General features: G+C 66.4%; 10 protein-coding genes across 10 annotated transcripts; 6 read left to right on the forward strand and 4 right to left on the reverse strand.

Annotated features, from left to right (window-relative positions):
• Positions 1–2,980: 2,980 nt before the first annotated feature.
• Positions 2,981–3,901, reverse strand: EMIHUDRAFT_237576 (hypothetical protein; the record flags this gene model as incomplete). The annotated part of the gene is made up of 1 exon (XM_005777933.1): positions 2,981–3,901. One exon carries the CDS (start codon positions 3,899–3,901, stop codon positions 2,981–2,983), a length of 921 nt encoding a protein of 306 aa, XP_005777990.1.
• A 609-nt stretch (positions 3,902–4,510) lies between these two features.
• On the forward strand, positions 4,511–5,167 carry EMIHUDRAFT_237577 (hypothetical protein; the record flags this gene model as incomplete). The annotated part of the gene is made up of 1 exon (XM_005777934.1): positions 4,511–5,167. One exon carries the CDS (start codon positions 4,511–4,513, stop codon positions 5,165–5,167), a length of 657 nt encoding a protein of 218 aa, XP_005777991.1.
• Positions 5,168–6,270: 1,103 nt separating this feature from the next.
• EMIHUDRAFT_443607 (hypothetical protein) lies at positions 6,271–7,584 on the reverse strand. Its single transcript, XM_005777935.1, has one exon. It carries the CDS (start codon positions 7,480–7,482, stop codon positions 6,415–6,417), a length of 1,068 nt encoding a protein of 355 aa, XP_005777992.1. The 5' UTR covers positions 7,483–7,584; the 3' UTR covers positions 6,271–6,414.
• A 79-nt stretch (positions 7,585–7,663) lies between these two features.
• Positions 7,664–9,478, reverse strand: EMIHUDRAFT_457532 (hypothetical protein). The gene is made up of 3 exons (XM_005777936.1): positions 8,365–9,478; positions 8,185–8,333; positions 7,664–8,110 (listed from the first exon to the last, which is right to left on the reverse strand). The coding sequence occupies exons 1-3, from the start codon at positions 9,334–9,336 to the stop codon at positions 7,804–7,806; spliced, it is 1,428 nt and encodes a 475-aa protein (XP_005777993.1). The 5' UTR covers positions 9,337–9,478; the 3' UTR covers positions 7,664–7,803.
• A 723-nt stretch (positions 9,479–10,201) lies between these two features.
• EMIHUDRAFT_457533 (hypothetical protein) lies at positions 10,202–12,147 on the forward strand (the record flags this gene model as incomplete). Its single annotated transcript, XM_005777937.1, has 9 exons — positions 10,202–10,360; positions 10,451–10,633; positions 10,765–10,924; positions 10,999–11,035; positions 11,340–11,518; positions 11,562–11,636; positions 11,726–11,894; positions 11,918–12,038; positions 12,112–12,147. 9 exons carry the CDS (start codon positions 10,202–10,204, stop codon positions 12,145–12,147), a joined length of 1,119 nt encoding a protein of 372 aa, XP_005777994.1.
• Positions 12,148–12,545: 398 nt separating this feature from the next.
• Positions 12,546–15,686, forward strand: EMIHUDRAFT_237583 (hypothetical protein; the record flags this gene model as incomplete). The annotated part of the gene is made up of 2 exons (XM_005777938.1): positions 12,546–13,022; positions 13,233–15,686. 2 exons carry the CDS (start codon positions 12,546–12,548, stop codon positions 15,684–15,686), a joined length of 2,931 nt encoding a protein of 976 aa, XP_005777995.1.
• Positions 15,687–16,023: 337 nt separating this feature from the next.
• EMIHUDRAFT_237584 (hypothetical protein) lies at positions 16,024–17,644 on the reverse strand (the record flags this gene model as incomplete). Its single annotated transcript, XM_005777939.1, has 4 exons — positions 16,024–16,134; positions 16,351–16,413; positions 16,481–16,858; positions 17,039–17,644. The coding sequence occupies 4 exons, from the start codon at positions 17,642–17,644 to the stop codon at positions 16,024–16,026; spliced, it is 1,158 nt and encodes a 385-aa protein (XP_005777996.1).
• Positions 17,645–18,451: 807 nt separating this feature from the next.
• Positions 18,452–19,263, forward strand: EMIHUDRAFT_367308 (hypothetical protein; the record flags this gene model as incomplete). The annotated part of the gene is made up of 1 exon (XM_005777940.1): positions 18,452–19,263. A coding segment is annotated over exon 1 (251 nt), but the record flags the coding sequence as incomplete, so codon positions are not given.
• Positions 19,264–20,387: 1,124 nt separating this feature from the next.
• EMIHUDRAFT_237586 (hypothetical protein) lies at positions 20,388–21,764 on the forward strand (the record flags this gene model as incomplete). Its single annotated transcript, XM_005777941.1, has 4 exons — positions 20,388–20,779; positions 21,068–21,359; positions 21,428–21,715; positions 21,744–21,764. The coding sequence occupies 4 exons, from the start codon at positions 20,388–20,390 to the stop codon at positions 21,762–21,764; spliced, it is 993 nt and encodes a 330-aa protein (XP_005777998.1).
• Positions 21,765–22,480: 716 nt separating this feature from the next.
• On the forward strand, positions 22,481–23,455 carry EMIHUDRAFT_237588 (hypothetical protein; the record flags this gene model as incomplete). The annotated part of the gene is made up of 3 exons (XM_005777942.1): positions 22,481–22,696; positions 22,778–23,026; positions 23,102–23,455. 3 exons carry the CDS (start codon positions 22,481–22,483, stop codon positions 23,453–23,455), a joined length of 819 nt encoding a protein of 272 aa, XP_005777999.1.
• Between the last annotated feature and the right edge of the window lie 69 nt (positions 23,456–23,524).

The following is a 23,524-nucleotide window of genomic DNA, read 5'->3' on the forward strand; positions in this document are numbered from 1 at the left end:
GAGTGAGACGACGATGACGGCGGCGGCGAAGAGGGTGGGGTGTGCGACGATAATGGCGAGGACGTCTGTGGCGAGGGCAGCGGTGACGATGGTGGCGGGTTCGCAAGAGGAGGTCTCTGGGATGGCGGAGATCGTGACGTCGGTGTTGGAAGGGGCGGAGAGGGCGGCGGCAAGGGCGGTGGCGGTGGGGAGGGTGGCCGGTGGAGAGAAGAATCGGGATGAGCGATGGTGAAGGCATGGAGGAAGTACGCGAGAGAGATCGGCGGAAGTGGAGGTGTGGGTTGCCGCTACGTTCTTAAGATAGCGACAGTGATTTAGTGCTGATAACGGGACTGCGATACGTGTGCGCGTGGTGTGTAGGCGTGTATGCTCAGGCCTGTCAGCGCAGCGCGGCGTTTGAGTGAGGTGGGGCGGGATGGCGAGGAGAGAGATAGTGTCAGTAGCGGAGGAGGGTGTTGGGAGGCCGTCTGGGTCTAGCTCGGCGCTGCCGTCGGTCGCGAGGTCAGTGACGTAAGTTGAAGAAATCTCGGGGACGGTGGGGTCCGACATGATTATCATTGGGTGATGAATGACGGAGGAGATGCGGGTTTCGGAGGGTATGGATTCACTAGTCGTTGGAGATAGCCGAATGATCACGCGAGCGTGCAGGCGAACAGGGTAAGGGAGGCACCTTTGCGACGCCGCGAATCCAGTCGATCTGCGCACACGGCGGTAGAGCGAGGGTCGAGTCGATCGGCGTCCAGATGTCGTGCTGCAGGTACTGAAACGGCGCCTCCGGGTCGCAGCGGCTCTTGTAGTGCGCGTCGCGTACCAGTGGCGTGACGTTCTGAAGTCGGCGTAGCTGGAGCTTGATTGCTTCGGCGGATCGGCTACTCACGCGAATGTCAGTGATCTTCGCGCCGTTCTGGTACGAGTGCAACAGGAGGCGGTCCTCCTCGATCGTCCACGGTGTGAAGTTTGAGTTCATCGGCACTTTCTTACGCGCGTGCAGGTTCACGAGAGCGTCCTCGACCCACGGCTGCAGGCTGACCTCGGTGCTGTTCAGCTGCGTCTCGCTCATTTCTTGCTCCTCGCACCTTCCGCACATCAGTAAGGAAAGCTCGTCGATGCCGGCGAGACCTTTCAGCACATTATGCCACCGAAGCTGAACTGCACGCGACTTTTTTGCAGGTGGTGGAAATGGCCACTGCTGTGCCACCTTGGGCAATGAGATTTTGTCGCGGACATGGCGTAATAGCACGTAAGCGTCCATCTCAGGGCGCCACGGGCTGGCGCTGTGCTTCGATCGGCCGGATGCGTGGACGGCCATGAGGCTGCAACGCAGAGCATCGGGAAGAGGTGAGATGTAGTCTTCTTGCACCACTGGGTCGGACGAGAAGGGACCGCCGTTCATGGCAGCGAGAGCGTAGAGGAGCAACCTGTGCATCGCCAGCACAGAGCCAGCACGCGCCTCGAATCGGTCAGGGGATCGTGGCGGCGATCGCTGGACACGTCCCTCGACGGCGAACTCGAGACCCATTGACCCTTTTGGAAAAATGCTCTCCAGAAGACTTGAGTTGTAAAAAGCGAACAAAAACATTGAATAATTGTGTTTCACAGGGGTGCTGTACATATGGCGCAGGTTGGGGCTCGTACAGTACGACCCACTTCCATGGCAAGTGTCTTTCCGTATCGGTGAAGGTCACGAGTGAGGTTCCACCCAAGGCGATACAGAAGCTCAACCTGTGGGCAATGACGAGCTTTCCAAATTCTTGTGCTGACAGTGAAGAACGCTATCTCATCCAAAAAAAGGTTTGACCCACACAAATCACAGTAGTCATGGCGTACTTGAGCACTGGAGCACTGGATAGGGTCGATTCCGCATGGTTGGTACGGTGGGCGGCGGAGAAGAAGCCTGGCGCTGGTAAATCGGGCGACTGGCGCGACTACAAGTGCCAGCTCGCAACCGACTCGACCATCGCGCTGTGGGTCTCGGTGGTGGCGCGCGGGGCCGTCGCCCTCGACCTATTGTGCGCTCGCCGCAGGGAAGTGCCGCGAGCGTTGTCGCTTCACGCTCACCGCTGTGAACAGGCACTTTAACCATCTTTGGCCGTGGCCCGTGACGGGGCGCCTTTTTGGCGCGAGCGCGGTTCTCGAGACGCGCAACTTGCTGGCGATGCACTTGTTTGGTCGAACGGCCACCGATGCGGCGTGGTGGCTCCAGCTTCACCGCCTCACCTCAGCCCCGTCGTGCCTTGGCCAGCCGTACAGCTGCGTGCCTGCGAACGTGCAGGGCAGCACGGGGGACGAGCAAGCTTGCGTGCAGAGCGGAAATTCGCGCGACGCATTCTCGGCGGCGATGCTCGCGGAGCATGCGAGTAGCGTCGCTGAGGTCGCTTCTCGCGGCTCGCGGGTTTTCCCTTGCCCCAAGTGCGCGGGCATGGCGCGCGGAGAGCATCTCGCGATGCTGTGGCGAGCGTCGGCAAGGAAGCTGGAGCACGACAACGCCGCCGACCCACTCGGCTACCCGCTCACTGTCCCACGACTCCGCTGCTACCACACGCGTCCCTCATCGCCGGGCGTCGTCGGCGGCGCGGCCGCGGCGCTGCTCGCTGACTGGTCGCGAAGAGGGATGGCGGTGGCTGAACAGGGCGAGGCGCTCGAGGAGGGGCGCGCCCTCTTCAGCTGGCCTGACCCCAGGGGCGAGTCGGCGCCGGCCGCCGACTGGCTCTACTGCAGCGTCGACTGCATGCCCTCTCGGCGGTATTGCCAGCGGCCGTTCGGGGTCGAGTCGAACTTTTCACTGGACACTGCGGTGGAGGGGACCGCGGTGTCGGTGCGGCGGTGAAAAAATAAATGTGACTGCACTGACTCAACGAAATGTGTCACAGTTTGTCATATTCCATAGACGGACTTTTTTTCTCAAACAACAAAACAACACACAAACATCGCCATTCGTCGATAATATCGCGGGGGTTGATCGCGGAATCGCACCCGAGCTCTAGGCCCAGATTGCGAGGACACCGAAGAGAGCCGCGCCTGCCGCGATCGCCGAGACTTTGAGCAGGCGGTGCGCCAGCGAGGGCGGCCTCTCCGGCGCCAGCGCGCAGCCGGGCGAGCATCGGTCGCTCTCTGCGGCGCCCGGCCTCTCCTCCCGTACAAGGGGCGCGAGGTCGGCGCAGCTGTGCGCGTGCGAGCCGGTGAGCTCGTGGTTCACCATCTCTACGCCGATCTGCGTGAGCATCCCCGCGGCGAAGGCGTTGAGCAGCCCAGACACCCAGAGGTACGACGAGCTCGTCTCGAAGCCGCGCGCCGCCGCCTTGGCGGCGACCGCGCTGGCGCAGCCGAGCGGGAGGGAGAGAGTGAAGATGAGGCAGGTGAGCCGCCGGCCGGTCTGGGACAGCTGCGTGCGGCGCGCGAGCATGCCGAGCGCGAAGCCCTCAAAGAACTGATGCACCGACATGGCCATCGCCAGGACGAGCAGCTCGGTCCAGCCCGACTGCGCAAAGCCGATCCCGAGGCCTATCAGGACAGAGTGGAGCGAGATGGAGGCCTCGAGAGCGTAGAAGCTGGCGAGCGTGCTCCCGCCATCGAACTGGCTGGTCGGAAGCAGAGGAGTGCGTGTCGACTGGCCGAAAAGGCACGGGATGAAGGCCTGAGTCGCCGCCATCACCAGGAAGCCTACGAGAGCTCCGGCGTTGGCGGCTGGATACTCGCTCAGCTTTCCGAGCCGCTCCTGCGCGTCGTCGAGGAGGTGTAGCAGCGCCACAGACAGGATCACACCGGCCGAAAAGTTGGCGAGCAGGTCCGTCGTCAGGCTTGTGCTGAGATTGGCGCGAGCGGGAAGGCAGACGCCGAGCGCACTCGTGACGGCGAGCCAGAGCATCACGCCGCCGTACATGGCGGGAGGAGCCACCGCCATCCTGCGTCAGAGATCGATTGGTGTTTCGTTTGGGCTTGCATGTGCCACCGCAAGATCATTCGCGATCGTGTCACAGCGGGTGCGCCAGGCATGCTGCCTTCTTGCTGGTCCGAAAAGAATTCTAGGAAGTCTCACGAAAAGAAATACGTGCCGGAGAAAACATCCCAGCGAGAAAAACAAAAAACAGCTTTTCTTGCTTTTGCCGCCTCGTTTCACGTTTCGCAGGCCGCGCCACCGGCGGGCGGGGGCGGGGGCGCGGCGGCGGCGGCGGCGGCGGCGGCGGCGTCTCCATCGGGCGGACGCGCGGCACGCTCGACGCGCGGCAAAACACCGTGACTTAGGACACGCTGCTCACCTGGGCCGCTCGTCACGGGCAGGCCGAGGCGGCGCGGCTACTGGTCTGCTCGCAACCCACCTCAAGGTTACCCGCTCTACACACACACTTGAGAGCAGCGTTCGTCTCGCTGGGTTCGGACTCCTTTGCGGGGCCAAGGCCCGTCGCAAGTGTCGTAAAAGGGAAAAGGACGGCAGCCGCCGCGTGGACAGTCGCGTGGACAGTCGAGCGAGCGAGCGTGGCCAGGCAGGATAGCCGTTGTTGACCAATTTTAAATGCCACCAAGGAAAAAGGGCAAGGTCACAAGTGCTGCTGTCGATCATAGTGAACGCCTGAAGGAGCTATTGAGCGAGTGCCGCTGCGCTCGTCCCAACCGTCCGAAGATAGAGAAGCTGTTGGATTTGCTGCCACCCGACACGGATGCATTGCGCCAGGCCATGTTTGCCGCTGTTCGTCAACAGCGTGCCGATGTTCTGGAGTGGGTGCTCAAGCGAGGTGCGGATGCGAACGTGAGCGAGGACGATACAGCATCTGCCTGGCGCGCGCTGCCGATAGCGATCGGCAACACTTGCTGCCCTTGCGTATCTTTACTTCTCGCGCACGGAGCAAAACTCGCGCAGCGGGACGTCAACCAAGCCGTGCACGGCCTCCACGATTCGGGCATCCACAGCTTATCGAATGAGCTGATTCTGCAGGTGATCGAAAAGGCTTGGGCGGGCGAGCGCGTCGGCGCGGACGCTGGCGTCGTCGCTTTCAATGATCAGAAGGCGCACATGCCCGAAGGCGTGCCTGCCCGCGCGACAATGTGGCGGCATCTGCACAAGGAGTGCGGAGAGAAGTACTGCCCGGTTCGCCGGGCCGAGGAGCGGGAGGCCAAGTGGGACGCGGAGAGGGCGGCGGAGCGGGCCGACGGGCTAGAGAGAGAGCCCTAGCCCTAAAAGGTGCGCGTTCGTAGGGAAAGGGCCATAACGTATTTCCCCTAGCAGCAGAACGCCCCCTCTAGTCGGAGCTACTCGTAAACGCTCGACACGAACACACGACGCTAATCAAATTGCTGTCGTCCACGCGGCGGCGGACGGACTGCCACAGATGGCCGCCCTGCTGCCTTCGTCGTTCTCAAGCGCGGCAGTCGCCGCCTGCCTGACGTGCGTTGCGTTGGTAGTGATTCACCACATGCGGCATCGCCAAAAGGCGATCCGTTCTGCTTCGGATGACCAGCATCGCCCCATTTATCGCGCCGCGGCTGGCGACGCAGCTGCCTTGAGCTTGGATGATGATGGCAGTGCGGGCATAGAGGGGGTGACGCCGCCACCGCAGAGGAAGGGCACCGAAGGGTCAGGGGAATCGCATCGGACGACTCGGGACGGCGAGTTGAGCAGCGCCAGCGGCAAGTCGTCGCGGCAGACCCGTTTCACCTTTCTGCGGCGAAGGGCAACGAAGCCTCGCAAGGTTGTCGCCATCGCGGAGGAGCCTGCCGAGGAGGTTCCTGGGCGATCGGAGACACCAGGCCAGGTTCGCTCCGGCCGGGTGCGCAGCGCTTGGCCGCTGCGCGTGGGTCGCGAGGGCCGCCAGGGCCAGCAGTGGTATAAGCCGCATGACTTTGACCGCGCAGAGGCATCGGTGCGGAAGGGCGAGATGGCGGCAGCCAAGCGGAAGAGGTTCGTCAACCGGGCTCAACGCGGCCGGGGCAAGCCGGCCGGCGCGAATGCAAACGCGGACACGTATTTGTACCCCTTTGATTGGGAAGCCTATGATGCCGGCGAGGCGGGTTCAGCGGTGCAGGCGGAGGAGGACGCGCCCGATTCGCCCGAGGCTGCGAGCCCCGATGCTGGGACCGCGGCCTCGTCGGGCGAGGATGTCCAAGTAGAGGGGAGTCGCGGACAGGGCCCTCCCGTCCGGCGCCGGTGGTGCCTTTGTTTTTCTTGAATTTCTTGAAGCGGCGTCTTGTCGGGTTGGGCCTTGGGGTTTCAACGCCGACAGTGATCATTCAAGCGTCTCGCGCACGTGTGCGTGGCCGCTGGCCGCGGCAGACGGATGAGCAAAACAACAAGTGCATGCACATGCAGCGGAAAACACAACGCATAATAGTAGCTACTCTCGCATGCAAACCACGCAATACGCCTACGACCAGTGTATACACTCATGCAGGTCCGTTTTTTGTGAAGGTGTCCACCTCACTTCACTTCGCAAAGAACGACTCTGGGCAGCCCGGTGACGAGAATAGCGTCGGGAACCCCTTCGGCGACGTCATGCTGTCAATCTCCTTCATCTCGGCCGCCGAGAGCTTGTAGCTAAAGGCATTGGCGGACGAACGCAGCCCGTCAGCGCACGCGCTCGTCGTCGGGTCGCACGCGCTGAAGCCCTTGCGGAAGTCCGTGGTGGGGCGCACGCTCGCGGCCGCGCCACTCTGCAGCACCCAGCGCAGCGCGACCTCCTCCGCGGTCCTGCCGTGCGCCGCGCCGATTCGACGGAGCGTCGGGCTCGACAGTAGCTCGTCCGTGTCGTCGGTGGGATTGGCGCGCTCGCCGACGTGCCCATAGGCGAAGGTGCGGATGCCGCGAGACTCGCCAAAGGCGCGGAGGCTGCCCGAGTCAGGGCCCATGCCGGCGTGCATTTGGAAGTAGTTGATCGCCGGCAGCTCGTTGGCGGTGGCGAGGAGACAGCTGAGCGCGCCCTCGCAGTAGTTGATCACCCCGAGCGAGCGCGCGCGCCCGTCCGCCTTGGCCTTCTCCATCTCGGCCCACATGGCTTGCATCACCGCCGGGTCTGTGCTATCTCTCAGCATAAGCATATCGACATAGTCGGTACCGAGGATGGCGAGGTTCTCGTCGAGAAACTTCGGAACGGACGCTGCGGCTTCGCTCGGCGAGGACCATCCCTTTGCCCAGTTCGTGGGGATCTTTGTGTTGAGGAAGACGCTCTTCCGATCGACTTGAGGCAGTACGCGAGCAACACCGTTTCTCTCGATCCCCGGGTGGAAGTCGGCGTGGGTGATCCCGGCAGCAATCGCGTTCCTGAAGGCGAGCTCCGCGCCGTCCTCGGTCAGCCCGGCCGTGTTGAGCGCGAGCGTCGGGAAGGCGACTCCACCCGAGAGCTTCCAGGTCGGGACTTTGGTGGTCGTTGCTGCAAGCACTGCCGAGGCCGGTGGGCCAGCCAGCGCTGCGGCGCCAGTGCCGAGTAGAGCCGAGCGTCGGTCGCAGCGCAGCTGCAGGCTGGCCAGTGAGGTGAGAAGCAGGTGAACGCTCATGAGGGAGGCTCAGAATGTCCCAGCTCGGCCTTCTGCGTCGTCGAGAGGCCCTGCGTGCGCACGGAGCGAGGGCGAGCCGTCAAGCTGCCCCTTTGCCGCGAGGTGAGCTTGGTGCCTTTTCGGCATTCGGGTGCGCAAAGAATTTCGCGGGCAGGCTAGGGCGGCGGGGGCCTCCCTAGGTGTAGGGTCCTAATTTTACCGAGAGTCCACTCGCACACGAGAAACGCCCGCGCACACGGGCACGGGACTGGCGCGCACTCTGGCACTATATTAGACTATAACACAGGTACACAAAAAAATTACAAATTTTCGAAGCATCGGTTAAGCCGCCGGGCTTCCTCCTGTTCCTCTATGACTGGGCGCGGCCCCGCCTCCGCTCAGCAGCAGCCGCGCGAGCCGCGCCTCCACACTGGCGTTGGACGAGACGACGGCGCAAGCGAACTCCCACACGGGCGCCAGCTGGTGGAAGAACTCGTCGAATCCGATGGCGCCGGACCGGTCGCCGTCCACCTCGGCGAGGCACGCGGCGGCGTCGGAGCGCGGCAGCCCCCACGAGACGAGCAGCTCGCCGAGCTCCGCCTTGGAGATGGTCCCGTCCCCCGACGTGTCGAGCTTGTCGAAGACGAGCCTGCTCGCGGCGGCAGGAGTGAAGAGACGCCGCTCACGGCCCGTCTCGCGGGAGCTCGTCGAGCGGAGGTAAGCCTCGCGCGCTCGCGCGGAGAGAGGGACCGTTCCGCCGCCGCGAGGGCGGGCGCGACGACGAGGCCCTCGGGCGTGACAAAGTGGCGCGGCAGCAGGGCGGCGTTGGAGAAGCCGCTCGCCGAGTAGACGTCTTGCGTCGCGCGAGACGCCTTCTTCCGCACAGCGGGAGGGGTGGGCGACCGGGGGGAGGGCGAGGGGCGCGCGGTGCCGGCTGCCCGCCTCGTCGGCGGCGGCGAGGAAGGCGAGGTTGAAGACGACGATGGCGCAGACGCAAAAGGCGAAGGAGGCCCAGCCGAGGGCGGCGGGCATGGCGATGGCGAGGCCGATCAGGATGGAGAGCGTGTAGCGCGCGGAGGCGAGCAGGTTGAAGCGCGTGAGGAGGGCGAAGACCAGCCGGTTCATCGCATAGACGTGGAGGACGAGCCAGTAGGAGAGGAAGTCGTGCTCGAGCCTCGCGTCGGTGGCGGTCAGCAGCTTGCCGAGCGAGTACGCGTAGGCCGAGGTGGCGTACAGGAAGCCGGGGATCATGATCCGCACCGCGCCAAAGGCCGAGGTGAGGAGGTACAGGGCGCCCGGCACGTGCAAGCCGAAGCCAACCGCGGCAAGGGCGACGCAGACGGCGCGAGCGGCGGCCGGGCCGCCACCGTACAGCGCCGCGAAGAAGGCGGGGCCGCCGAGGCACTGCAGCGAGCCCGAGAGCAAGTGCGCCCGCATCACCCGCCGGCGGGACTTGACGACGACAAACTTTGGGTGGACCGGCATCAGCCAGTGGGTGGCGATGACGCCAAAGTCGAGCATAAGGCAGATGGCCGCGAGGACGCGGCGCTGCCAGCGGAGCGAGTCGGTGAGAGCGGCCGGCTCATCGCACATCTCTGCGCACAGGCTGAGCGGGCACCAGAAGGAGCCGACCACGACGCCGTGAGCGAGGAGCGTGTGGACGAGGATGGAGAAGGCGGCGGCGACGACGCAGGCCGTCCGCGCTCCTCTCAGCTGGATGAAGGCGCGAGACTCGGTGTCATTGGTGCGGAGTTCACCGCCACGACTCACCAAGGGCGCGGAAGAAGTGCCACGGGCCAGCGACGCCGCCCTGATTGCCGCTGCCCGCGTCGAGAGCGGCGGAGGGTGAGAGGCGGAGGACGCGGCGCTGTTCATTCAGAATGGAATGTGGAGACCCTTGTTCGACTCCACATGGAGAGAGCCGGCGCGGCTGTCTGATGCCCCAGCCACTCCGCTGTGAACACCGAGGGCCCTCGGTCTTGCGGAGCTGCTCGGTGAAACCTTAGCACAGCGGCGCCCGGAGCATTTGGGTGAGTAGGTAAGGAGAGTTGGAGTATTTTCTTACTTCTACTTCGCGGAGCCAACCCGCACGCCGACCCACCCTGTCTCTGAGCGTAGCGGGATCGCCGGCTTGGTCGCCCTGCCCACCGCTGCCAGCCGTGATTGCGTCCCTCCCTTTTGTCCCTTTTGCTGCCCCTGTTTGCTCCCTTTTCCCTCGCCGCGTAAATACTTGCGCCCCTTTTGAAAACTTTTCATTTGTTTCTTTAAACCTTTTTTTCTTTGAGGGTGTCGCTCCGAGAACGCTCGTCTCGCAGCTGCGAGAAGGTATGTATGTAACTAGTGAGACGATTTAGGTTTGGGGAGGGCGCGAGTTGAGACTTTTCGGCGGTCGAAATGCGGCCCGGTCTGGATGCGTCCTCTTTGGAACGACCTGTGGGACGACCTGTGGCAGCGATCGATGCCGTCGCCGGACGCGGCGGCGAGGCACACGGGCGCCGGCGTGGCGCGTCGGCAGGTCCACCACGAACGAGCGGATGCGCGACGAGCGCGCTCGGGAAGCGGCCGCGGGCGACGCGGAGCTTCCGCCGGAGGACGACGCGGTCGAGATGGAGAGCGCCGCCAAACTGCTGGACAGCGTGGCGGAGGTAACACTGAAAAACCTCAGACTATAGTCCAGAAGAAATTGTTGAGAGAAAGTTAGAAATCAAACTCCGAAGGCACGCCTCATCTCGATGTGTATATGCCTGCTGCGGCAATCGACGCCGTCGCCACCGTTGCTGCTGGCCTGTTTTACACGCAGTCTCTGCTGCCGCTCTGGCTCTTCAACCTCCGCGTCAATGGCCGGTGGGACGGGCTCGTCCTCATCTTTTCGACCGACGAGACCGCCGCCAGAAGAGCCGTCGCGGAGAGTACATTTTCGGCCAATCGGACCACTGTTGTCCGCCTCACCACCGTATCATCCCGCCGCCACCAGCCCAGACGCCAGCAGGAGTACGTCAGCCTCAAGACGCGCATCTTCGACATGGTGCCCGCGGAGTTCGACTGGGTCGAGCGGCTCCTCGTGCTCGACACGGACATAATGGCCACCCGCCGTTTGCGTGCATTCCTCAGCGGCGTGGCGGGCGGAGTGATGGAGGTGGCGTGGCCGCGGAGCGGGCGGTGCGACCCGCGGGTGTCTTCAATCACCAAGCACCAAGCACCGACACCACCCACTCCCTCTTCACTCGCGCACTCCTGCCGCTCTCCCTCGTCCCTGCTCTCTCTCTCCATCTCTCACCCACCTCCACACCCACCCGCGCACAGGTGGAGGTGGTGGTGCCCGCCGAGCGGCCCACCCTCCAGGTCGCACGATGGCTGCGTGGCCCCTTTGCCCTCGGCTCGCCCTCCAACGCCTGGGGCGACCGGATAGCGACGCACCTCAACACGGCCGTCCAGCTGCAGCACCGGCGCTGCAGCGCGCGCTGTCTGGCGAGATGGGCATCCGCCAGTGCGAGCCCCTTCTCACAGGAGGACCATCCAGGACGGGGGCTGTGGCAGGCGTCTCCTCACGTCCATTCGCCGGCGTTGCCAACAGGTGAGCTCTTCAGCTCGGACCAAGACGGGCTGAACGCACTCTCCCTCACCCGCCAGTGCACGGCGCCTTCCCTATCGACGCGCCGATGAGCCGTCCAACTTGCCATGACGTGTTTTGGTCGGGGCACAACAGGTGCATGCGCTCGACGATCGCTCTCAGCTCTACGCCTGCCTCGGGGCTTGGTCGACCCTCTCCCAACGCGGCGCCGCCGCCAGCGCCGCGTTCTGGTTCCTATCATCGCTCTCCGGTCTCCGCCCACCCCCCTCCTGATTCTGTACGCTGCCGACACGAGTGCTGCTCGTAGGCACCTCCGCTCCGCTCGGCACGGGGCGCCCGCCGAGTCGTTTCTCATCGCCCACGCTCTCGCGCGAGCAGCATCCACGGAGCAGCACGTCGCAGTACCGGCCCGCTGCGTCGACGCGGCTGCCCGGCTGGAGTGGGCCGCAGCCGCCTTCGGCCTCGGCAGCGCTCTGTGGGCGGTCGGTGTGTTCGGCGCTGCCATCTGTGTCTGCTCCGCCGCGACGAGGCGCCGCCGCAGAACTCTCGGTGAGTGAGCGCGGCATCTTTGCGCCCACCATCGCCGTTGGCATCGGCTTTGGACGTTCCTCTGCCGCAACGTCATCTATCCGTGGCACCTCGGAAGTGAGCATGTGCTCACCGCGCACGAGCCTCTTGTCGCCGTCCTCTCAGCGACCGCATACTTTGCGGGCGTGAAGCACAGCCCAATGACGGCTTTCGCGGTGATGGCGGGCCTCTTCTCCACCACCTCGTCCGTTGTCACCGCCATGCTCGTTGCCGCCGTCCTCGGCTGGCGCGTGACCCCATCGCGAGCCCATCCGCTTGCTCGCGGGCGATACCGGTAAGTAGGCGCATGTCCCGTAGGCTCAGCTCGCGCTTGTTCGCACCGCGACCGCTCTACGGCGCGCTCTCCGCGAAGCTCCCCCCGCCGCTGCCGCCCGAGTCGCTCGAGTGTGACCCGCAGGCGCTGCCGCCCCCACACTATGTGCCGAGGGGTGTAAGCGCGCGTCGCGCCCACTTTGTCGAAGTGTCGGAACGGCTTCCGAGCGCCCCAGCAGGCGGTCGCGGGCCCCGGCGTTGCACTGATATTGTGACGAGTGAGTCAGAGCTGTCACGCGCATGCGTTTCACATAGACCCGTTGTTGAGAAGAAAATACGTCGTGCCTATGGCGCTGCGCGCTGGTTCACACAAAAAACAAACCGGGCCCAGTGTCACACAGTCACACACACGTCACGACACACGGACCCACAGAGAGGCAGAGACTCACCAGAGAGCAGAGTCGAGGACGGACAGCCATTAGCGACGTCAGCATGCGCGAGTGTACGTGTACGTGTTGTGTGTGAATGCGTGCGATCTCGCCCGTTTGGAGACTTTGCATTCACTTCCTCAAGTTCCGGTTCCGAGGCGTGCGTGCGTCCGTCCTGCGGAGGACCTGTTTGCGCTATGAGCAGCACTCAGAGGTGGACACCAAGACGCGGAGGGCACAGACAAATGTCAACGCGGAGGGCACAGACACGGGCTTCAGCAAACGGAGACGTCATCGATGGGCTCACTGTCGCGGAGCTCACTGCGGAGATTGCGCTCCTCGCTACACTGCGGCAGCAGCTGCACACGCGGCGCTTTGAGTCTGAGAATGGCAGCACGCCTGCGGTAGCCGGTCGCGCGGCGCTTGGACGGTCGCAGCGGCTGCTCGCCGGGCATGCCGGCGAGGTTCTCGACCTTGTGAGCTGCGATGGCGATGCGATCCTGGGGAACGCCCGCAGCCTCGCTCTTGAGCTCCAAGCGCTTGGTGCTGCTGCCGGCGAGCGAGTGCAGCCATACAATGTGGACGAGCCCTCGTCAGCGCCTCGGCACGGGAACGATCCTCCCGCACGTGCGGAGAACCAGGATGACTCGCGACCGTCCGCGGCGGATCCATGCAGTGGCAACACCGTTCTCGGCATCCCTGTCACCGCGCCTGAACCGCCCGTGCCAGCTACACAGCATGCCCTGCTCCCACCGCCCGTGGCACAGCCGCCGCCGTTGCATCCGCCACCGCTAGCACCGGCGTCTATAAAGGCTGCTTCTCTCCAGCCGCCACCGCTTTCGGCGATCGCTCCGCCGCCGCCGCCGCCACCGCCGCCGCCGCCGCCGCCGCCGCCGCCGCCGCCGCCCCCCTCCCGCTGCTCATCCCTCGAGACCGAGCCTACCGCAGCCCAGCTCAAGCTCAAGCCTCTTCATTGGAAGAAGATTGCCCCCGGCAGCATCAGCACGGCCTCACTCTGGGCGTCGCTCGACGAGGTCCCACTCGGCGCGGAGCCCCTCGAGCGCCTGTGCCACTGGTTTGAGTATCGAGAGGCGAGGGCGATCACGCCGCGCTCTGCGGCTATGAGCGGTTCGTCTGCCTGCGTCGAGATCCTGACGACCAAACGCAAGCAGAACATCGAGATTGTGATCGCGGGGCTGGCAGCGGGGGCGCAGGAGCTCTCGGACGCCGTCGCCTCCTTCAACGCGCAGGGCCTGCTCGCCTTGGAAGACATCGTCGCCCTGAGTGGTATCGCTCCGACGGCCGACGAGGCCGCTGCGGCCGCTGTGCTGCGCGCGGAGCTGGCGGAGAATCCTTCGGTCGAGAGCAGCCTCTCGGAGGCGGAGCGTTTTGCGGTGCGCATGTCCGAGATTGACCACCTCGATCGCAAGCTCAAGGTGCTCTCCCTGATGGCGCTCTTCCAACAGCTGGCTCTGGCCGTCCGCGCGAACGTGGACAGCTTGCGGACCGCGGCGGAGCAGGTCCTCCAGTCGCCAATGCTACGCCGGTGCCTTCAACTCTGCCTACAGGTCGGGAACGTCCTCAATGGAGGCACAGCTCGCGGCAATGCGCGCGGCTTCCGCCTCGACGTCCTCCCGTCGCTCTCTGCCGTCAAGTCCTCCGTCGATCCGCAGTATTCACTGATGAACTTCGTCGCGGAGCTCATGCAGCGCAAGGCCTCGGAGGCACTGCCCGATGGCGAGGGTGGCGACGCCATTGACCTGCTATCGACGGAGCTCTCTGGGACCGCCAGCTTTCACACCGACACGGGCAGTGGCGGTGCGAAGGATTGGATCAGATCGATCGATGACCAGATTGCGCACATCAAGGCCACGCTCGTCCTGGCAAAGGCCGAGCTGGCCCTGCTCCCGCCGTGCCCGGCGGCGCCAGCCTTGGCGAAGGGCTACCCTCAGTTGCGTGCCTATGACCAGAGCCGCCTCCTCCTTTCGGTAGCCACAGACGAGGTGGCGTCCGTGTGGTGGGTGCTCTTGCCCGGCTGGAGACAGGAGCCCAACTTCCACTCATGGGGCAAGAAGCAGCGCGCCCCGAGGGCGGAGCAGGTGAAGCGTGGGGTGGGAGCCGACGGACAGCCAGCCCTGGCAGCTGGCTGCCTGGTGTCAGAGGCGGCTGGGCAGGAGCACCACGTGCTCATTGCCATTCGGCGGCCTATCGCGACGTCCTTCACCGTGTACGCGGTTGTCGAGGACTCCTTTGGGTGGGAGACGGCTGAAAGTGGCCCGGCTGCGAGCGCCCCACCGAGGCTCCCCGGCGCGGGGCCGGAGCTGAGCGAGCCGTGGCGGGTGGTGGCAGAGGCGCGCATATCGGGCAGACGCGCCGCGACCGATCTCGCGAGCTCGCCCGCTCGGTCTCCTGCCGCGCCTGCTGCTGTCGAGGAAGCGTGCGCGCAGGCGAGCCCTGCGAGCGTGCGCAGCACAAACTCGACCCGCTCCTCGCAACTCAGCTGCCCCACCTCGCCGCACGTCACCGAGATGATCAGCGACGAGCAGCCGCCTCCCGACGCCGTGGAGTCGTGCCCTGGCGCGCTCAGCTGCGTGAGACGCTCCACACCTGGGACAGTCCGGCTGGGCGACGCGTCCGTCGTGCGGCGATCGGCGGCGAACGCTGGCGACGTAGTAGCGCTGCTGAGGAGACTCGATCTTCTCGGACTGCTCCGCACGCCCCTCCTGCAGCCGCTCGATAGCAAGCTGGCCGGGTCCACGGCCGCCTATTCGCTCAACATACGTGCGTGGCGGGTGCTGCGAGCGAGCGTCGGGAATCTGCCCCGCGCTTGGCGGGAGGTGGAGCGGCAGTCGGTAGAGCAGCCGCATGCGCCTGGCACAGGTGTCACCAAAGGCCATATCGACGGTCTCTACGCTCGTTTCCTGCTCGACGCCTTTGTGGCCGAGGTGCAGAGCGAGTGCAATACAGTCGAGGAGCACTTTTCGGACACGCAGGAGCAGTTGCGCCGCGCTGCTGAGTACCTCGGGCACGCACACCCGTCGCAGACAGCGTCGGACCACGTCGCCATGCTGTCCACCGTCCGCGCCTTTGTGGTCTCGCTCGCAAAGTCGCGGGACCAAAACGTGGCGCGTGAGCGCCTGCGGGCGCAGACGGAGGTACGCGGGATGCAAGAGAGGCTGCGGGCCGCGAGAGTCTTGGCGAGCGACAGGCCTGCTCGCGGACGGCCTGCTGCAGAAGGGAAGGGCAGTGGACAGCCGCGCGACGATGATGGCGCAAGCGCCGGGAGGGGTGATGAGCCGGCAGCTGCGAACGGCCCGACGTCATCACCCCAAGCAGCGTCTCCAGTGGCAGTGCGCTACGAGGATGCACCGGAGGACTACTTTTGAGTATACGTTACAGTGCATGGAACACGCGTGGGGGGCCTGACGCGCCGCCACCGGCCAGCTCCTGTGGGTCACTCTCACTGTGGCGCGAGGGCCCCGGCGAAGCGCGTGTTCATTTTATAGGGTCTCTTATTTGCAACATGCACATCCAATTTACACCGCTCCCACCCCGACCATGGGACTCACACGGGTCGGCGCCTTTCGTCATATGTGCTCGATGCACGATCCTCGACTACGTACTGACTAGAGCCGGAGCCCCGTTCATGGATCCGGGACGAGCCTCGCCCGCTGAGGGCGCGGTGCTGGCCAAATCGGGCGGTCGGCGTCGGCCACGGACGCCCTAGTCGACGTCGGAAGGCGCTTCGTCATCGCCGAGGTCGCGGAGCTGCGCCGCGGTCGTGTCGGCGCTCGACGGAACTGCTGCGTCGTCGCCCGCGCTCTCCGCCGCCTCCTGCCTTGCGGCCTGCCCCGCCTCCTGCCTTGCGGCCTCCCACTCCGCCCGCCTCGCTGCCTCCCACTCCGCCTGCCCCGCTGCCTGCCCCGCTCCCTCCTCCGCCTCCGCCTCCGCCGTATCGTCAGTCTCTCCCAGCGCCTCCGCCCCGCCCGCCTCCGCCTCCGCGCCGCCCTCCACCTCCGCGCCGCCCTCCGCCTCTGGCAGCGCCTCGACGAGCACGGCCAGCGCGTTGCGCCGCAGCCACGGAGGGGTGAGCGGCGCGTCGTACTGCAGCACCTACGGCAGCCGTCGCGGAAACGTTGCGGACTCGTCGCGGGCGTCGGTGATCTCGTCTTCCGCGGACCGAGAAAGCACCGCGCCGGGCCTCGTCCGCCAGGCTCACGCCGGCGGAAGAGAGGCGGCCGAGCAGCGCCTGCCGCTGCCGCTCCACCTCCTGCGCCGTCGCCACGCCCGGGAAGTCCGCCACCGCGAGCAGCTGCAGCGGCGCCTGCTCGAGCCGGAGCGAGGTCGCGGTCGGCGGCGGCGCGGTGGCGGCGGAATACTTGAGCGGAAGGGCGAAGCTGAGCTTGGAGCCCGCCCGGTCTGAGTCGGACGCGTCCGAGCCGGACCCGTCTGGGCCCGCAGCGACGTCGATGCGTGCTGGCGCGCTCCCGCCGAGCAGCTCGGCGCGCCCGTTCGCGCCGAGCAGGTAGGCGGTGAGGGCCGAGAAGGCGGAGCCGCCCTCGCGGACTTGCGCGGCGAGGTCGGCGCCTGGGGTGTGAGGAGAGGGTGAGGTGTGAAGAGAGAGGTGTGAAGAGAGGGTGAGGTGTGAAGAGAGAGGTGTGAAGAGAGAGACGGAGAGGGAACAGCGCCTCTCCACAGACCGTCACGCCTCGCTCGCGCCTCGCCGCATCTCGGCTACGTCTCGGTGGGCGCCGGGGGAGAGGCCCATGTCGACGGCGACGACGCCGTGCGAGGCGTACTCACGCACCGCGAACCCCTCCTCCTCCCTCACCACCCGGTACGCCGGCTTCTCCGCAGCCTCCTCCGCAAGCGCCGCCGCACGGCCAGGCTCGGCGAGGAGGGACGCGACTGCGCCGGGGCCGTGCTCGAGCGCAGCGCCCGCGGCGTCGGTGGCGGCGCGCTGCAGCGCCTCAGGGCCGTCCCCCTCGAGCAGCGAGGGCACCTGCTGCAGCAGATCAGACCCCTGCCTCCGCACGCTGTCCAGGTCGCGCGCCGCCGACTCGGTGAGCAGCGAGTCGACTCGGCCGCTAGAGACTTCGGTGGCGATCTCGGCGCCGCGTGCGAGCAGGTCGCGGGCGAGGATGCCGCGGTCCTCCGCCGGTGTCTCTGGCGACAGCAGCCGCTCAATCTGCTCCTTCCACGACAGAGGCTCCGCTTCATTTCGAAGCGCCGGTGTGGCAGAGCGACGCTGCCAAGGCGTCGATGTCGCGCGGCCGAACGAGTGCAGCCGGAAGGCGGCGGATGGCGAGCAAAGAAGCAGCAGGAGCGCGTAGAGCGAGGCCATGTGCATCCCTCGTGAAGAGAACGCGCGGATTCCAGCCCCAGCGGGGCCGGGGCTTTTTCTTTTCAGGCTCCTTGCCGTGGGGGTCTGCTGCCTGGCCAGCCCCTGCCGAACCCGCTCGTGGGTTGGCACGGCCTGTTTAGCCGCGCTTCTCCCGCGCGCGCTACTCGCTCGTGGCCGCACCAATGCCTGACCCTCCCCAAAGCTGCTGCGAGCCCGGAGCCTTGGAGCTCCATTCTGTCTGGCAACTCTTCGAGTTTCCCTGAGTCTGAGAGCTGGTCTCCGGGCAAAATCTGAGGCGAAACCGAGGAAACCGGCAAACTACCCGGGTATTTTCCAGGTATACCCGGGGTTTCCAGGTGTACCCGCAAAATACCCCGGTATTTTGCCGATTTGGCTGATTTGGGGCCCAAACAAACCAGCTGATTTCCACGGAGTTTCCCCGGGAAACTAAAGAGGAAACGAGAGGTTGCTGTAGAGAAACACGGACGGAAAGGAAACGAGACGGGGTGGGCGAGGAAACATGCATGCAGCCTAACCCCCCCCGCGGCCTCTTGCATTGAGCAAATTCTTCTCGAGATCGCTCTTCGAAGCTGTGAGACGTCCTTTCGTGATGGCCCTTTGGATCGCTTTTTCGCACAGACAGCCGGTGCGCCGTGCGTGTGAGGCTAGAGCAGACTGCTCCGCCTCCAGCAATCCCGCACCGTCTGCTTTCATGGGTGCGTCGCTTTGGTTCAATGCTCAGCCCCTGTCATTGCCGCTAATCCACTTGCCGGTCGACGCGTGCGGGGTTTTGCTGCCCGGCGAGTCAAGGCGGATACTCATCGAGAGGGAGGATGATCTGGCAGCGCTGAACGAGATGCAGTTTGCTTGCGTCGGCGTTCTTCCCACCACGCCGCATTGCGCTCGCGTGTCCACGCTGCTGAACGTGCGCGAGACGCGGCGGCAAGAGGTGGGCGCCTTGATCGAGGTCGTTTCGGTGGGAAGAATTCACGCAAGCCAGATCGAGCACGATCGCTGCTTCACTGCGCATGCGAGGCCGGCGTTTGACGGCCGCGCCGAGCCGGACATCGACATCCGAAAGCTCGTCGCCGAACTCCGCTCCACAGCCGAGCAGCACGATACCATCCGGCGGAAGCTCAGATCGACGCCTCTTCCTGTCAGAATCCCCGGCTCCTTCCTCAGCGACGAGGTAGGGACGCTGAGCGGGATGGTGGTCCCGACGGGACGCGGTACGCACCCGGGCTCGTGGCTGGAGCAGGAGTGCGCCCGGATGCGCGAGGAGCTCTGCGTGACGGATCTGGACGCAGCCCCAGCCGCCTCGCTCGAGCGGCTCCATGCGCTATGGGGCGTGCCGGACGAGGAATCTGCCGAGCTGCTGCTGCTCTCCTTCGCCGCGTGCGCTTCGCTCACCGCCACGCAGCGCGCCCTCGCCTGTGGCACGCTCGACACGGCCGAGCGCTTGCGGTATGCGCGCCGCTGCCTGCTCGAAGGCACGAAGCGCATGGTGGCACAGGCGGCCATCCGTGACGCACTCGAGGGAGTCTTGTAATGTTTATCAACAGACCCCAAGGGAGGGATGGGAGGACGGACGGGTGATCGTTTTCTTTAGCCGTGCGAGGGAGTTTTGTTGTAAAATTCTTTAGCCTCTCTGTGCGTTTCTTCTGTTATAACAGATTCTCAAAACAGTTACCGGCGGGCTCGCCTCATATATGCGTGTATCCCAAGTTTCTCCGAGACCTCGCGAGCGGGCAGTTATTCGCAGCTGGGCATTGCGGGCTGGGCCGGGCAGGGCAGTGTGGGTACACTGGGTTTCCCACACGGCAGGGGCAGGTGGAATCGCGGTTTATGTTGTGCGGCAGCGTGCAGGGTTCGGACTTTTTGCGGGGTATGGTAGCATCACGCAACCCACCTCGAGACCATACCCCCCCCCGCCTGCTGACAGACCCAGCCTCCCGCCGAGGGGACCATACCCCCCCCCCCCCACCCGCCCCCCCCCTCGCCCCGGAGACCGCGCGCCGGGCGCCTTACTGCTAGGAGGCTCCCAGGAGGGGCTGCAGACACCGACACGCACACTAGATACGCGCGGATGGCCGCCGTCTTCCACAGCACCGAGCGGCGGCGAAGTTGGCAATCGCCTGGCGAGCGGCGGGCGCGGCACCCGCGCCGGTCGCCGCACCCGCACCAGCTCCAGCAGGCGCCGCGCTGGCCGTCCCCGCGCGGGCGGCTCCGATGGCCGCCGCGCCGGCCGCCCCGCGGGCCACCGCACTGGCGAGGTCCTCCATCGGCATGCGGGTGCCCCTCCGGTGGGTGCCCCCGCTGCTGGTCGCCTCGAGCGGGGGTTGGCCGGCTGCGCCAGCGGCGCAATCTCGGGGGACTTGTAGTACATCCCGAACTCGGCGACGAGGGAGTGTTCCTCGGGCTCGTCCGCGATGGTGCCCCCGGGGCAGCCGAGAGCGTGGAGCAGCTGCAGCAGCTCCGCGACAGGCGCGTGCTCCTACCTCATGGCGCTGCGTGCGGGCGGGCTCGGCGGGGCGGCAGACCAGTAGAGGGAGGGGCCGAGGGACCATACTCCCCCACCCCTGTCGAGGGCTAGTCTTGGGCGGTCAATACCACCCTTTGGCCGTGCGTCCCATACCATACCCAGCAAAAAGTTGCAACCCAGTTTGCTTCCACCCGAGGTTCGGTGGCCGCGAAGGCCCGTAGGCGCCTCCCCAGACGGCGTGCTCCCTTACCATCCTCTTCAATGCCAAAGCGCGACCGCGAGCACTGGGGCTCACTCGTGCCGCATAACTCCCTGTGTGGCCGCCGTCCCGTCCCACTCTGCAGCCCAACTATCGTGATTGGCAAGGACGGCGACGTCACAGCGCCGCACAACCCGCACCTCTCCAAGCACCACATCAGACTGGAGCGAGTGGATGACGGCAGCGTCTACGCGACGCACCTATCCGCCCTCAACGACACCTGGCTCAACGGCGCCAAGCTCGAGCGCGACCGGCGGACCCTCGTCGTGCCGTGCGCGGGCAACGCGCCGTTCAGCCTGAGAGGCGAGGCGCCTGACGCGCCGCTCCTCTTCGTCAGCGTCCCGCACGCCGAGGCGGGACGCGCGGGTGTCCAGGACAAGAAGCTCAATGGCTGGTGCGGGTGGTCCTTGCGCCTCCTCCCCGCGGGCAACAAAAATGCCGCTCCCGCCGGATCCTCCGCTGCGCCTTCCGCGGAGCCGCATCGAAGCGGAGCGCTCGCTATCTCGTCGAGAGACGGCGGCCATGCGGCGGTGGTGGAAACGGAGCCCGCAGGGGCGGCGCTGGCTTTGGCGGTGGCGGCGACGGTAGCGGCGGAGGCGGAGGCGGAGGTGGAGGCGGAGGCGGAGGCGGCGGAGGCACAGGCGGCGGAGGCGGAGTGGTGCTCGGAGGAGCCGCGCACGAGGCAGACAATTTTTCGTGGCGTGCGGCTGCTGGTGGCGACGCGGCTGTGCAAGCAGGTGCAGGAGGGGGTGGTGCGGCGCGGCGGCGGAGAGGTGGTGGGTGGCGTCCAGGAGGCGACGCACGTTACACTCGAGTGTCATCGCCGCGCCGAGGAGCTGCTGTCCCTGAAGACCATCCCGCGGGACGAGTGGCCGCGCCTCGTCACGCAGGAGTGGGTCGGGCAGTGCTCCAAGGTCCTCTCGGCCGACGGCACGCGGACTGGCGTGCTCCGCAAGCACCTGCACCCCGACGCGGTTGCGGCTCTGGCCGAGGGCGGGGCAGCTGCCGTCCACGTCCGTGACCGTCCACCGCACGTCCGTAGGTGGAGCGCCGCGAGCCCCCCTCGCCCGCCTCGCCTGCCAGTTCTCCGCCTTTTCTGCCGGACCCGCGTCCGGCGGTCGCGCATCCAGCGGACCCGCCGGCAGCAGCCGTAGACTCGGGTCGCGAGGGCGGCAGTGGCGGCGGCAGCGACGACCCGAACGAGGTGGCAATTATCGACGGCAGGGAGCATCGCTGGGTCCCGGCAGCCTCGGGCGCGCCGGAGTCTCGGCTGTGGCCAGGCGGCTTTACGCGGCTCACAGAGTTCCGGAATTGCGCCGGGCTCGAGTGGGTGCTGCGGGGTCGGGACGACACCTCAGCGCGGCGAATTCCTCGGCTGATGCCGTGGGAAGGGCCGGACAGTGAGAGGCAGGCCGCCGCTCGGGAGCGGGCGCGCAGTTTCGGCTGCTTCCGCGCCGCCGCTGCCCCCAACGCCGCGGCCGACCCTGCCGTCGCCTCCGCCGCCGTCACCGCCGCCGCGCGGGTGAGAGCGTGGAATGCGCGGGTAGCTGAGCCTTTGTGGCGGATGGCCGGCTTCATCAGGGTGGAGGAGGAGGGCAAGACACTGGAGTATCACGCGCTTGCCTACGAGAACGCGGCGCGCGCAGTCGAGCGGTCCCTCGTGGCTGTGACGAGTGGCGAGGAGATGGCGAGGCGGGGCGGGTACGCCATCAAGTCGGGCTCGGGAATGGAGGCGCACATCAACGAGATCCTCGACTCGCTCGGTGGGACGGACGCTGCGGAGGCTGCTGTCGCCGGCGGCGAGGATGGAGAGGGTGGCAGCGACGGCGGTGGCGGCGGCGGCGGCGGAGGTGGCGGCAGCTTCCCCAGGCTCAGCGAAAAGCTGCGCTCGCCGCACGCAAGGCAATGGGAGGCGGTGGCGGAGTTGATTACCGTTAAGTGGGTCGGCCGCGGCTTGGCCCAGCGGCTGTGGAAGGCGGGCGCGACGGGCCTCGCCTCATTGCAAGAGCAGTATCGCCGCGACTACCAGGCGTGGGAGCGCAGCAGCGGCGGCGGCGGCGGCGGCGGCGGCGGCGGTGCGGCGGCGGGCGCTGTGATGGGCGTGCTCAAGAACTCCGAGGCGGCTCGCGTTTGCTTGCACTTCCACGACGACATCGCGCAGCGCATACCGCGGGCGGAGGCGGAGGCGTGCGTCGCGCTGCTCAAGCGCGCGTGTGCTGCCGTGTACGGGGAGAACGCCGTTGAGGTGTGGGGGCCGTGCGGATCCTACCGCCGCGGCGCCGCGTCCTCGCACGACCTCGACGTCATCATCGTCCGCGCGTCGTGTGGCGGCGGCGGCGGCGACAGCGGCGGCGACAGCGGCTGCGGCGGCTATCGGACGTGGCTCGACGAGTCCGAGGAGGACGGCGGCGGAGCGGTGCCGCTGCTGCCGCTGCTCGAGCACTTGGAGAAGCGCGGCTTCCTCGCCGCCCATCTGCAGGTACCTTGGTCGAACAACGAGGTGCCCGGCCGCAAGGCTGCGCACAGCGCCCCGCCGCCGGCAAAGCACCGGCGGGGTGATGTCGGCTACGCCGTTGCCGCAGAGAGCAAGGGCGACGGCAGGAAGGCGCGGCGCGCCGAGCGCCCGCAGACCTACATGGGCGTGCTGCAGCCGAAGGGCGCGGCGGACGGCGGCGGCGGCGGCAGCGGCGGTGTGGCGCGCCGCATCGACATCAAGTCCTACGCCCGGTGCCAGCTGCCCTTCGCGCTCATCTACTTCACCGGCGGCACGCATTTCAATCGCTCCTTGCGCCTCCTCGCAAAGGAGCTCGGCTACACGCTGTCCGACCAGGGGCTCGCGCAGTGCAAGCGCAGCGGCGACAACAACTCCGGGCCGCGCGTGTGGACAGGCCCGTCGCTCGCGGCGGCCACCGAGGAAGAGGTGTTCGCCGCGCTCGGCGTGCCCTACTGCGCGCCCGAGTGCCGCGACGACGCCCGCCTCGCCGCGCTCGGACCGATGCCGTCGCCGGCGGCCGAGCCCGAGCCGGAGGATGCAGACAGCGGCGACGAGCTCGAACGGTACGAGGTGTAAACTTATTTAAGAGTCTTGTCGCTCTCATCTCCTCTCTCGCCTATCTCTGCGCTCTGCCTGAGGCCTCTC

Source organism: Emiliania huxleyi, assembly GCF_000372725.1.
Source record: "Emiliania huxleyi CCMP1516 unplaced genomic scaffold EMIHUscaffold_252, whole genome shotgun sequence".
Lineage (NCBI taxonomy): Eukaryota > Haptophyta > Isochrysidales > Noelaerhabdaceae > Emiliania > Emiliania huxleyi.

Excerpts from the sequence above, each read along its gene's own strand:
- EMIHUDRAFT_443607 (XM_005777935.1), bottom strand. The coding sequence starts at position 7,482 with ATGAGCGTTCACCTGCTTCTCACCTCACTGGCCAGCCTGCAGCTGCGC.
- EMIHUDRAFT_457532 (XM_005777936.1), bottom strand. The coding sequence starts at position 9,336 with ATGAACAGCGCCGCGTCCTCCGCCTCTCACCCTCCGCCGCTCTCGACG. Across the intron at positions 8,334-8,364 it reads CGCCCCTCGCCCTCCCCCCG|GCGTCTCGCGCGACGCAAGA; the intron begins GTCGCCCACCCC and ends GTGCGGAAGAAG. Across the intron at positions 8,111-8,184 it reads TCTCCGCGCGAGCGCGCGAG|GCTCGTCTTCGACAAGCTCG; the intron begins GCTTACCTCCGC and ends CGCCGCGAGCAG.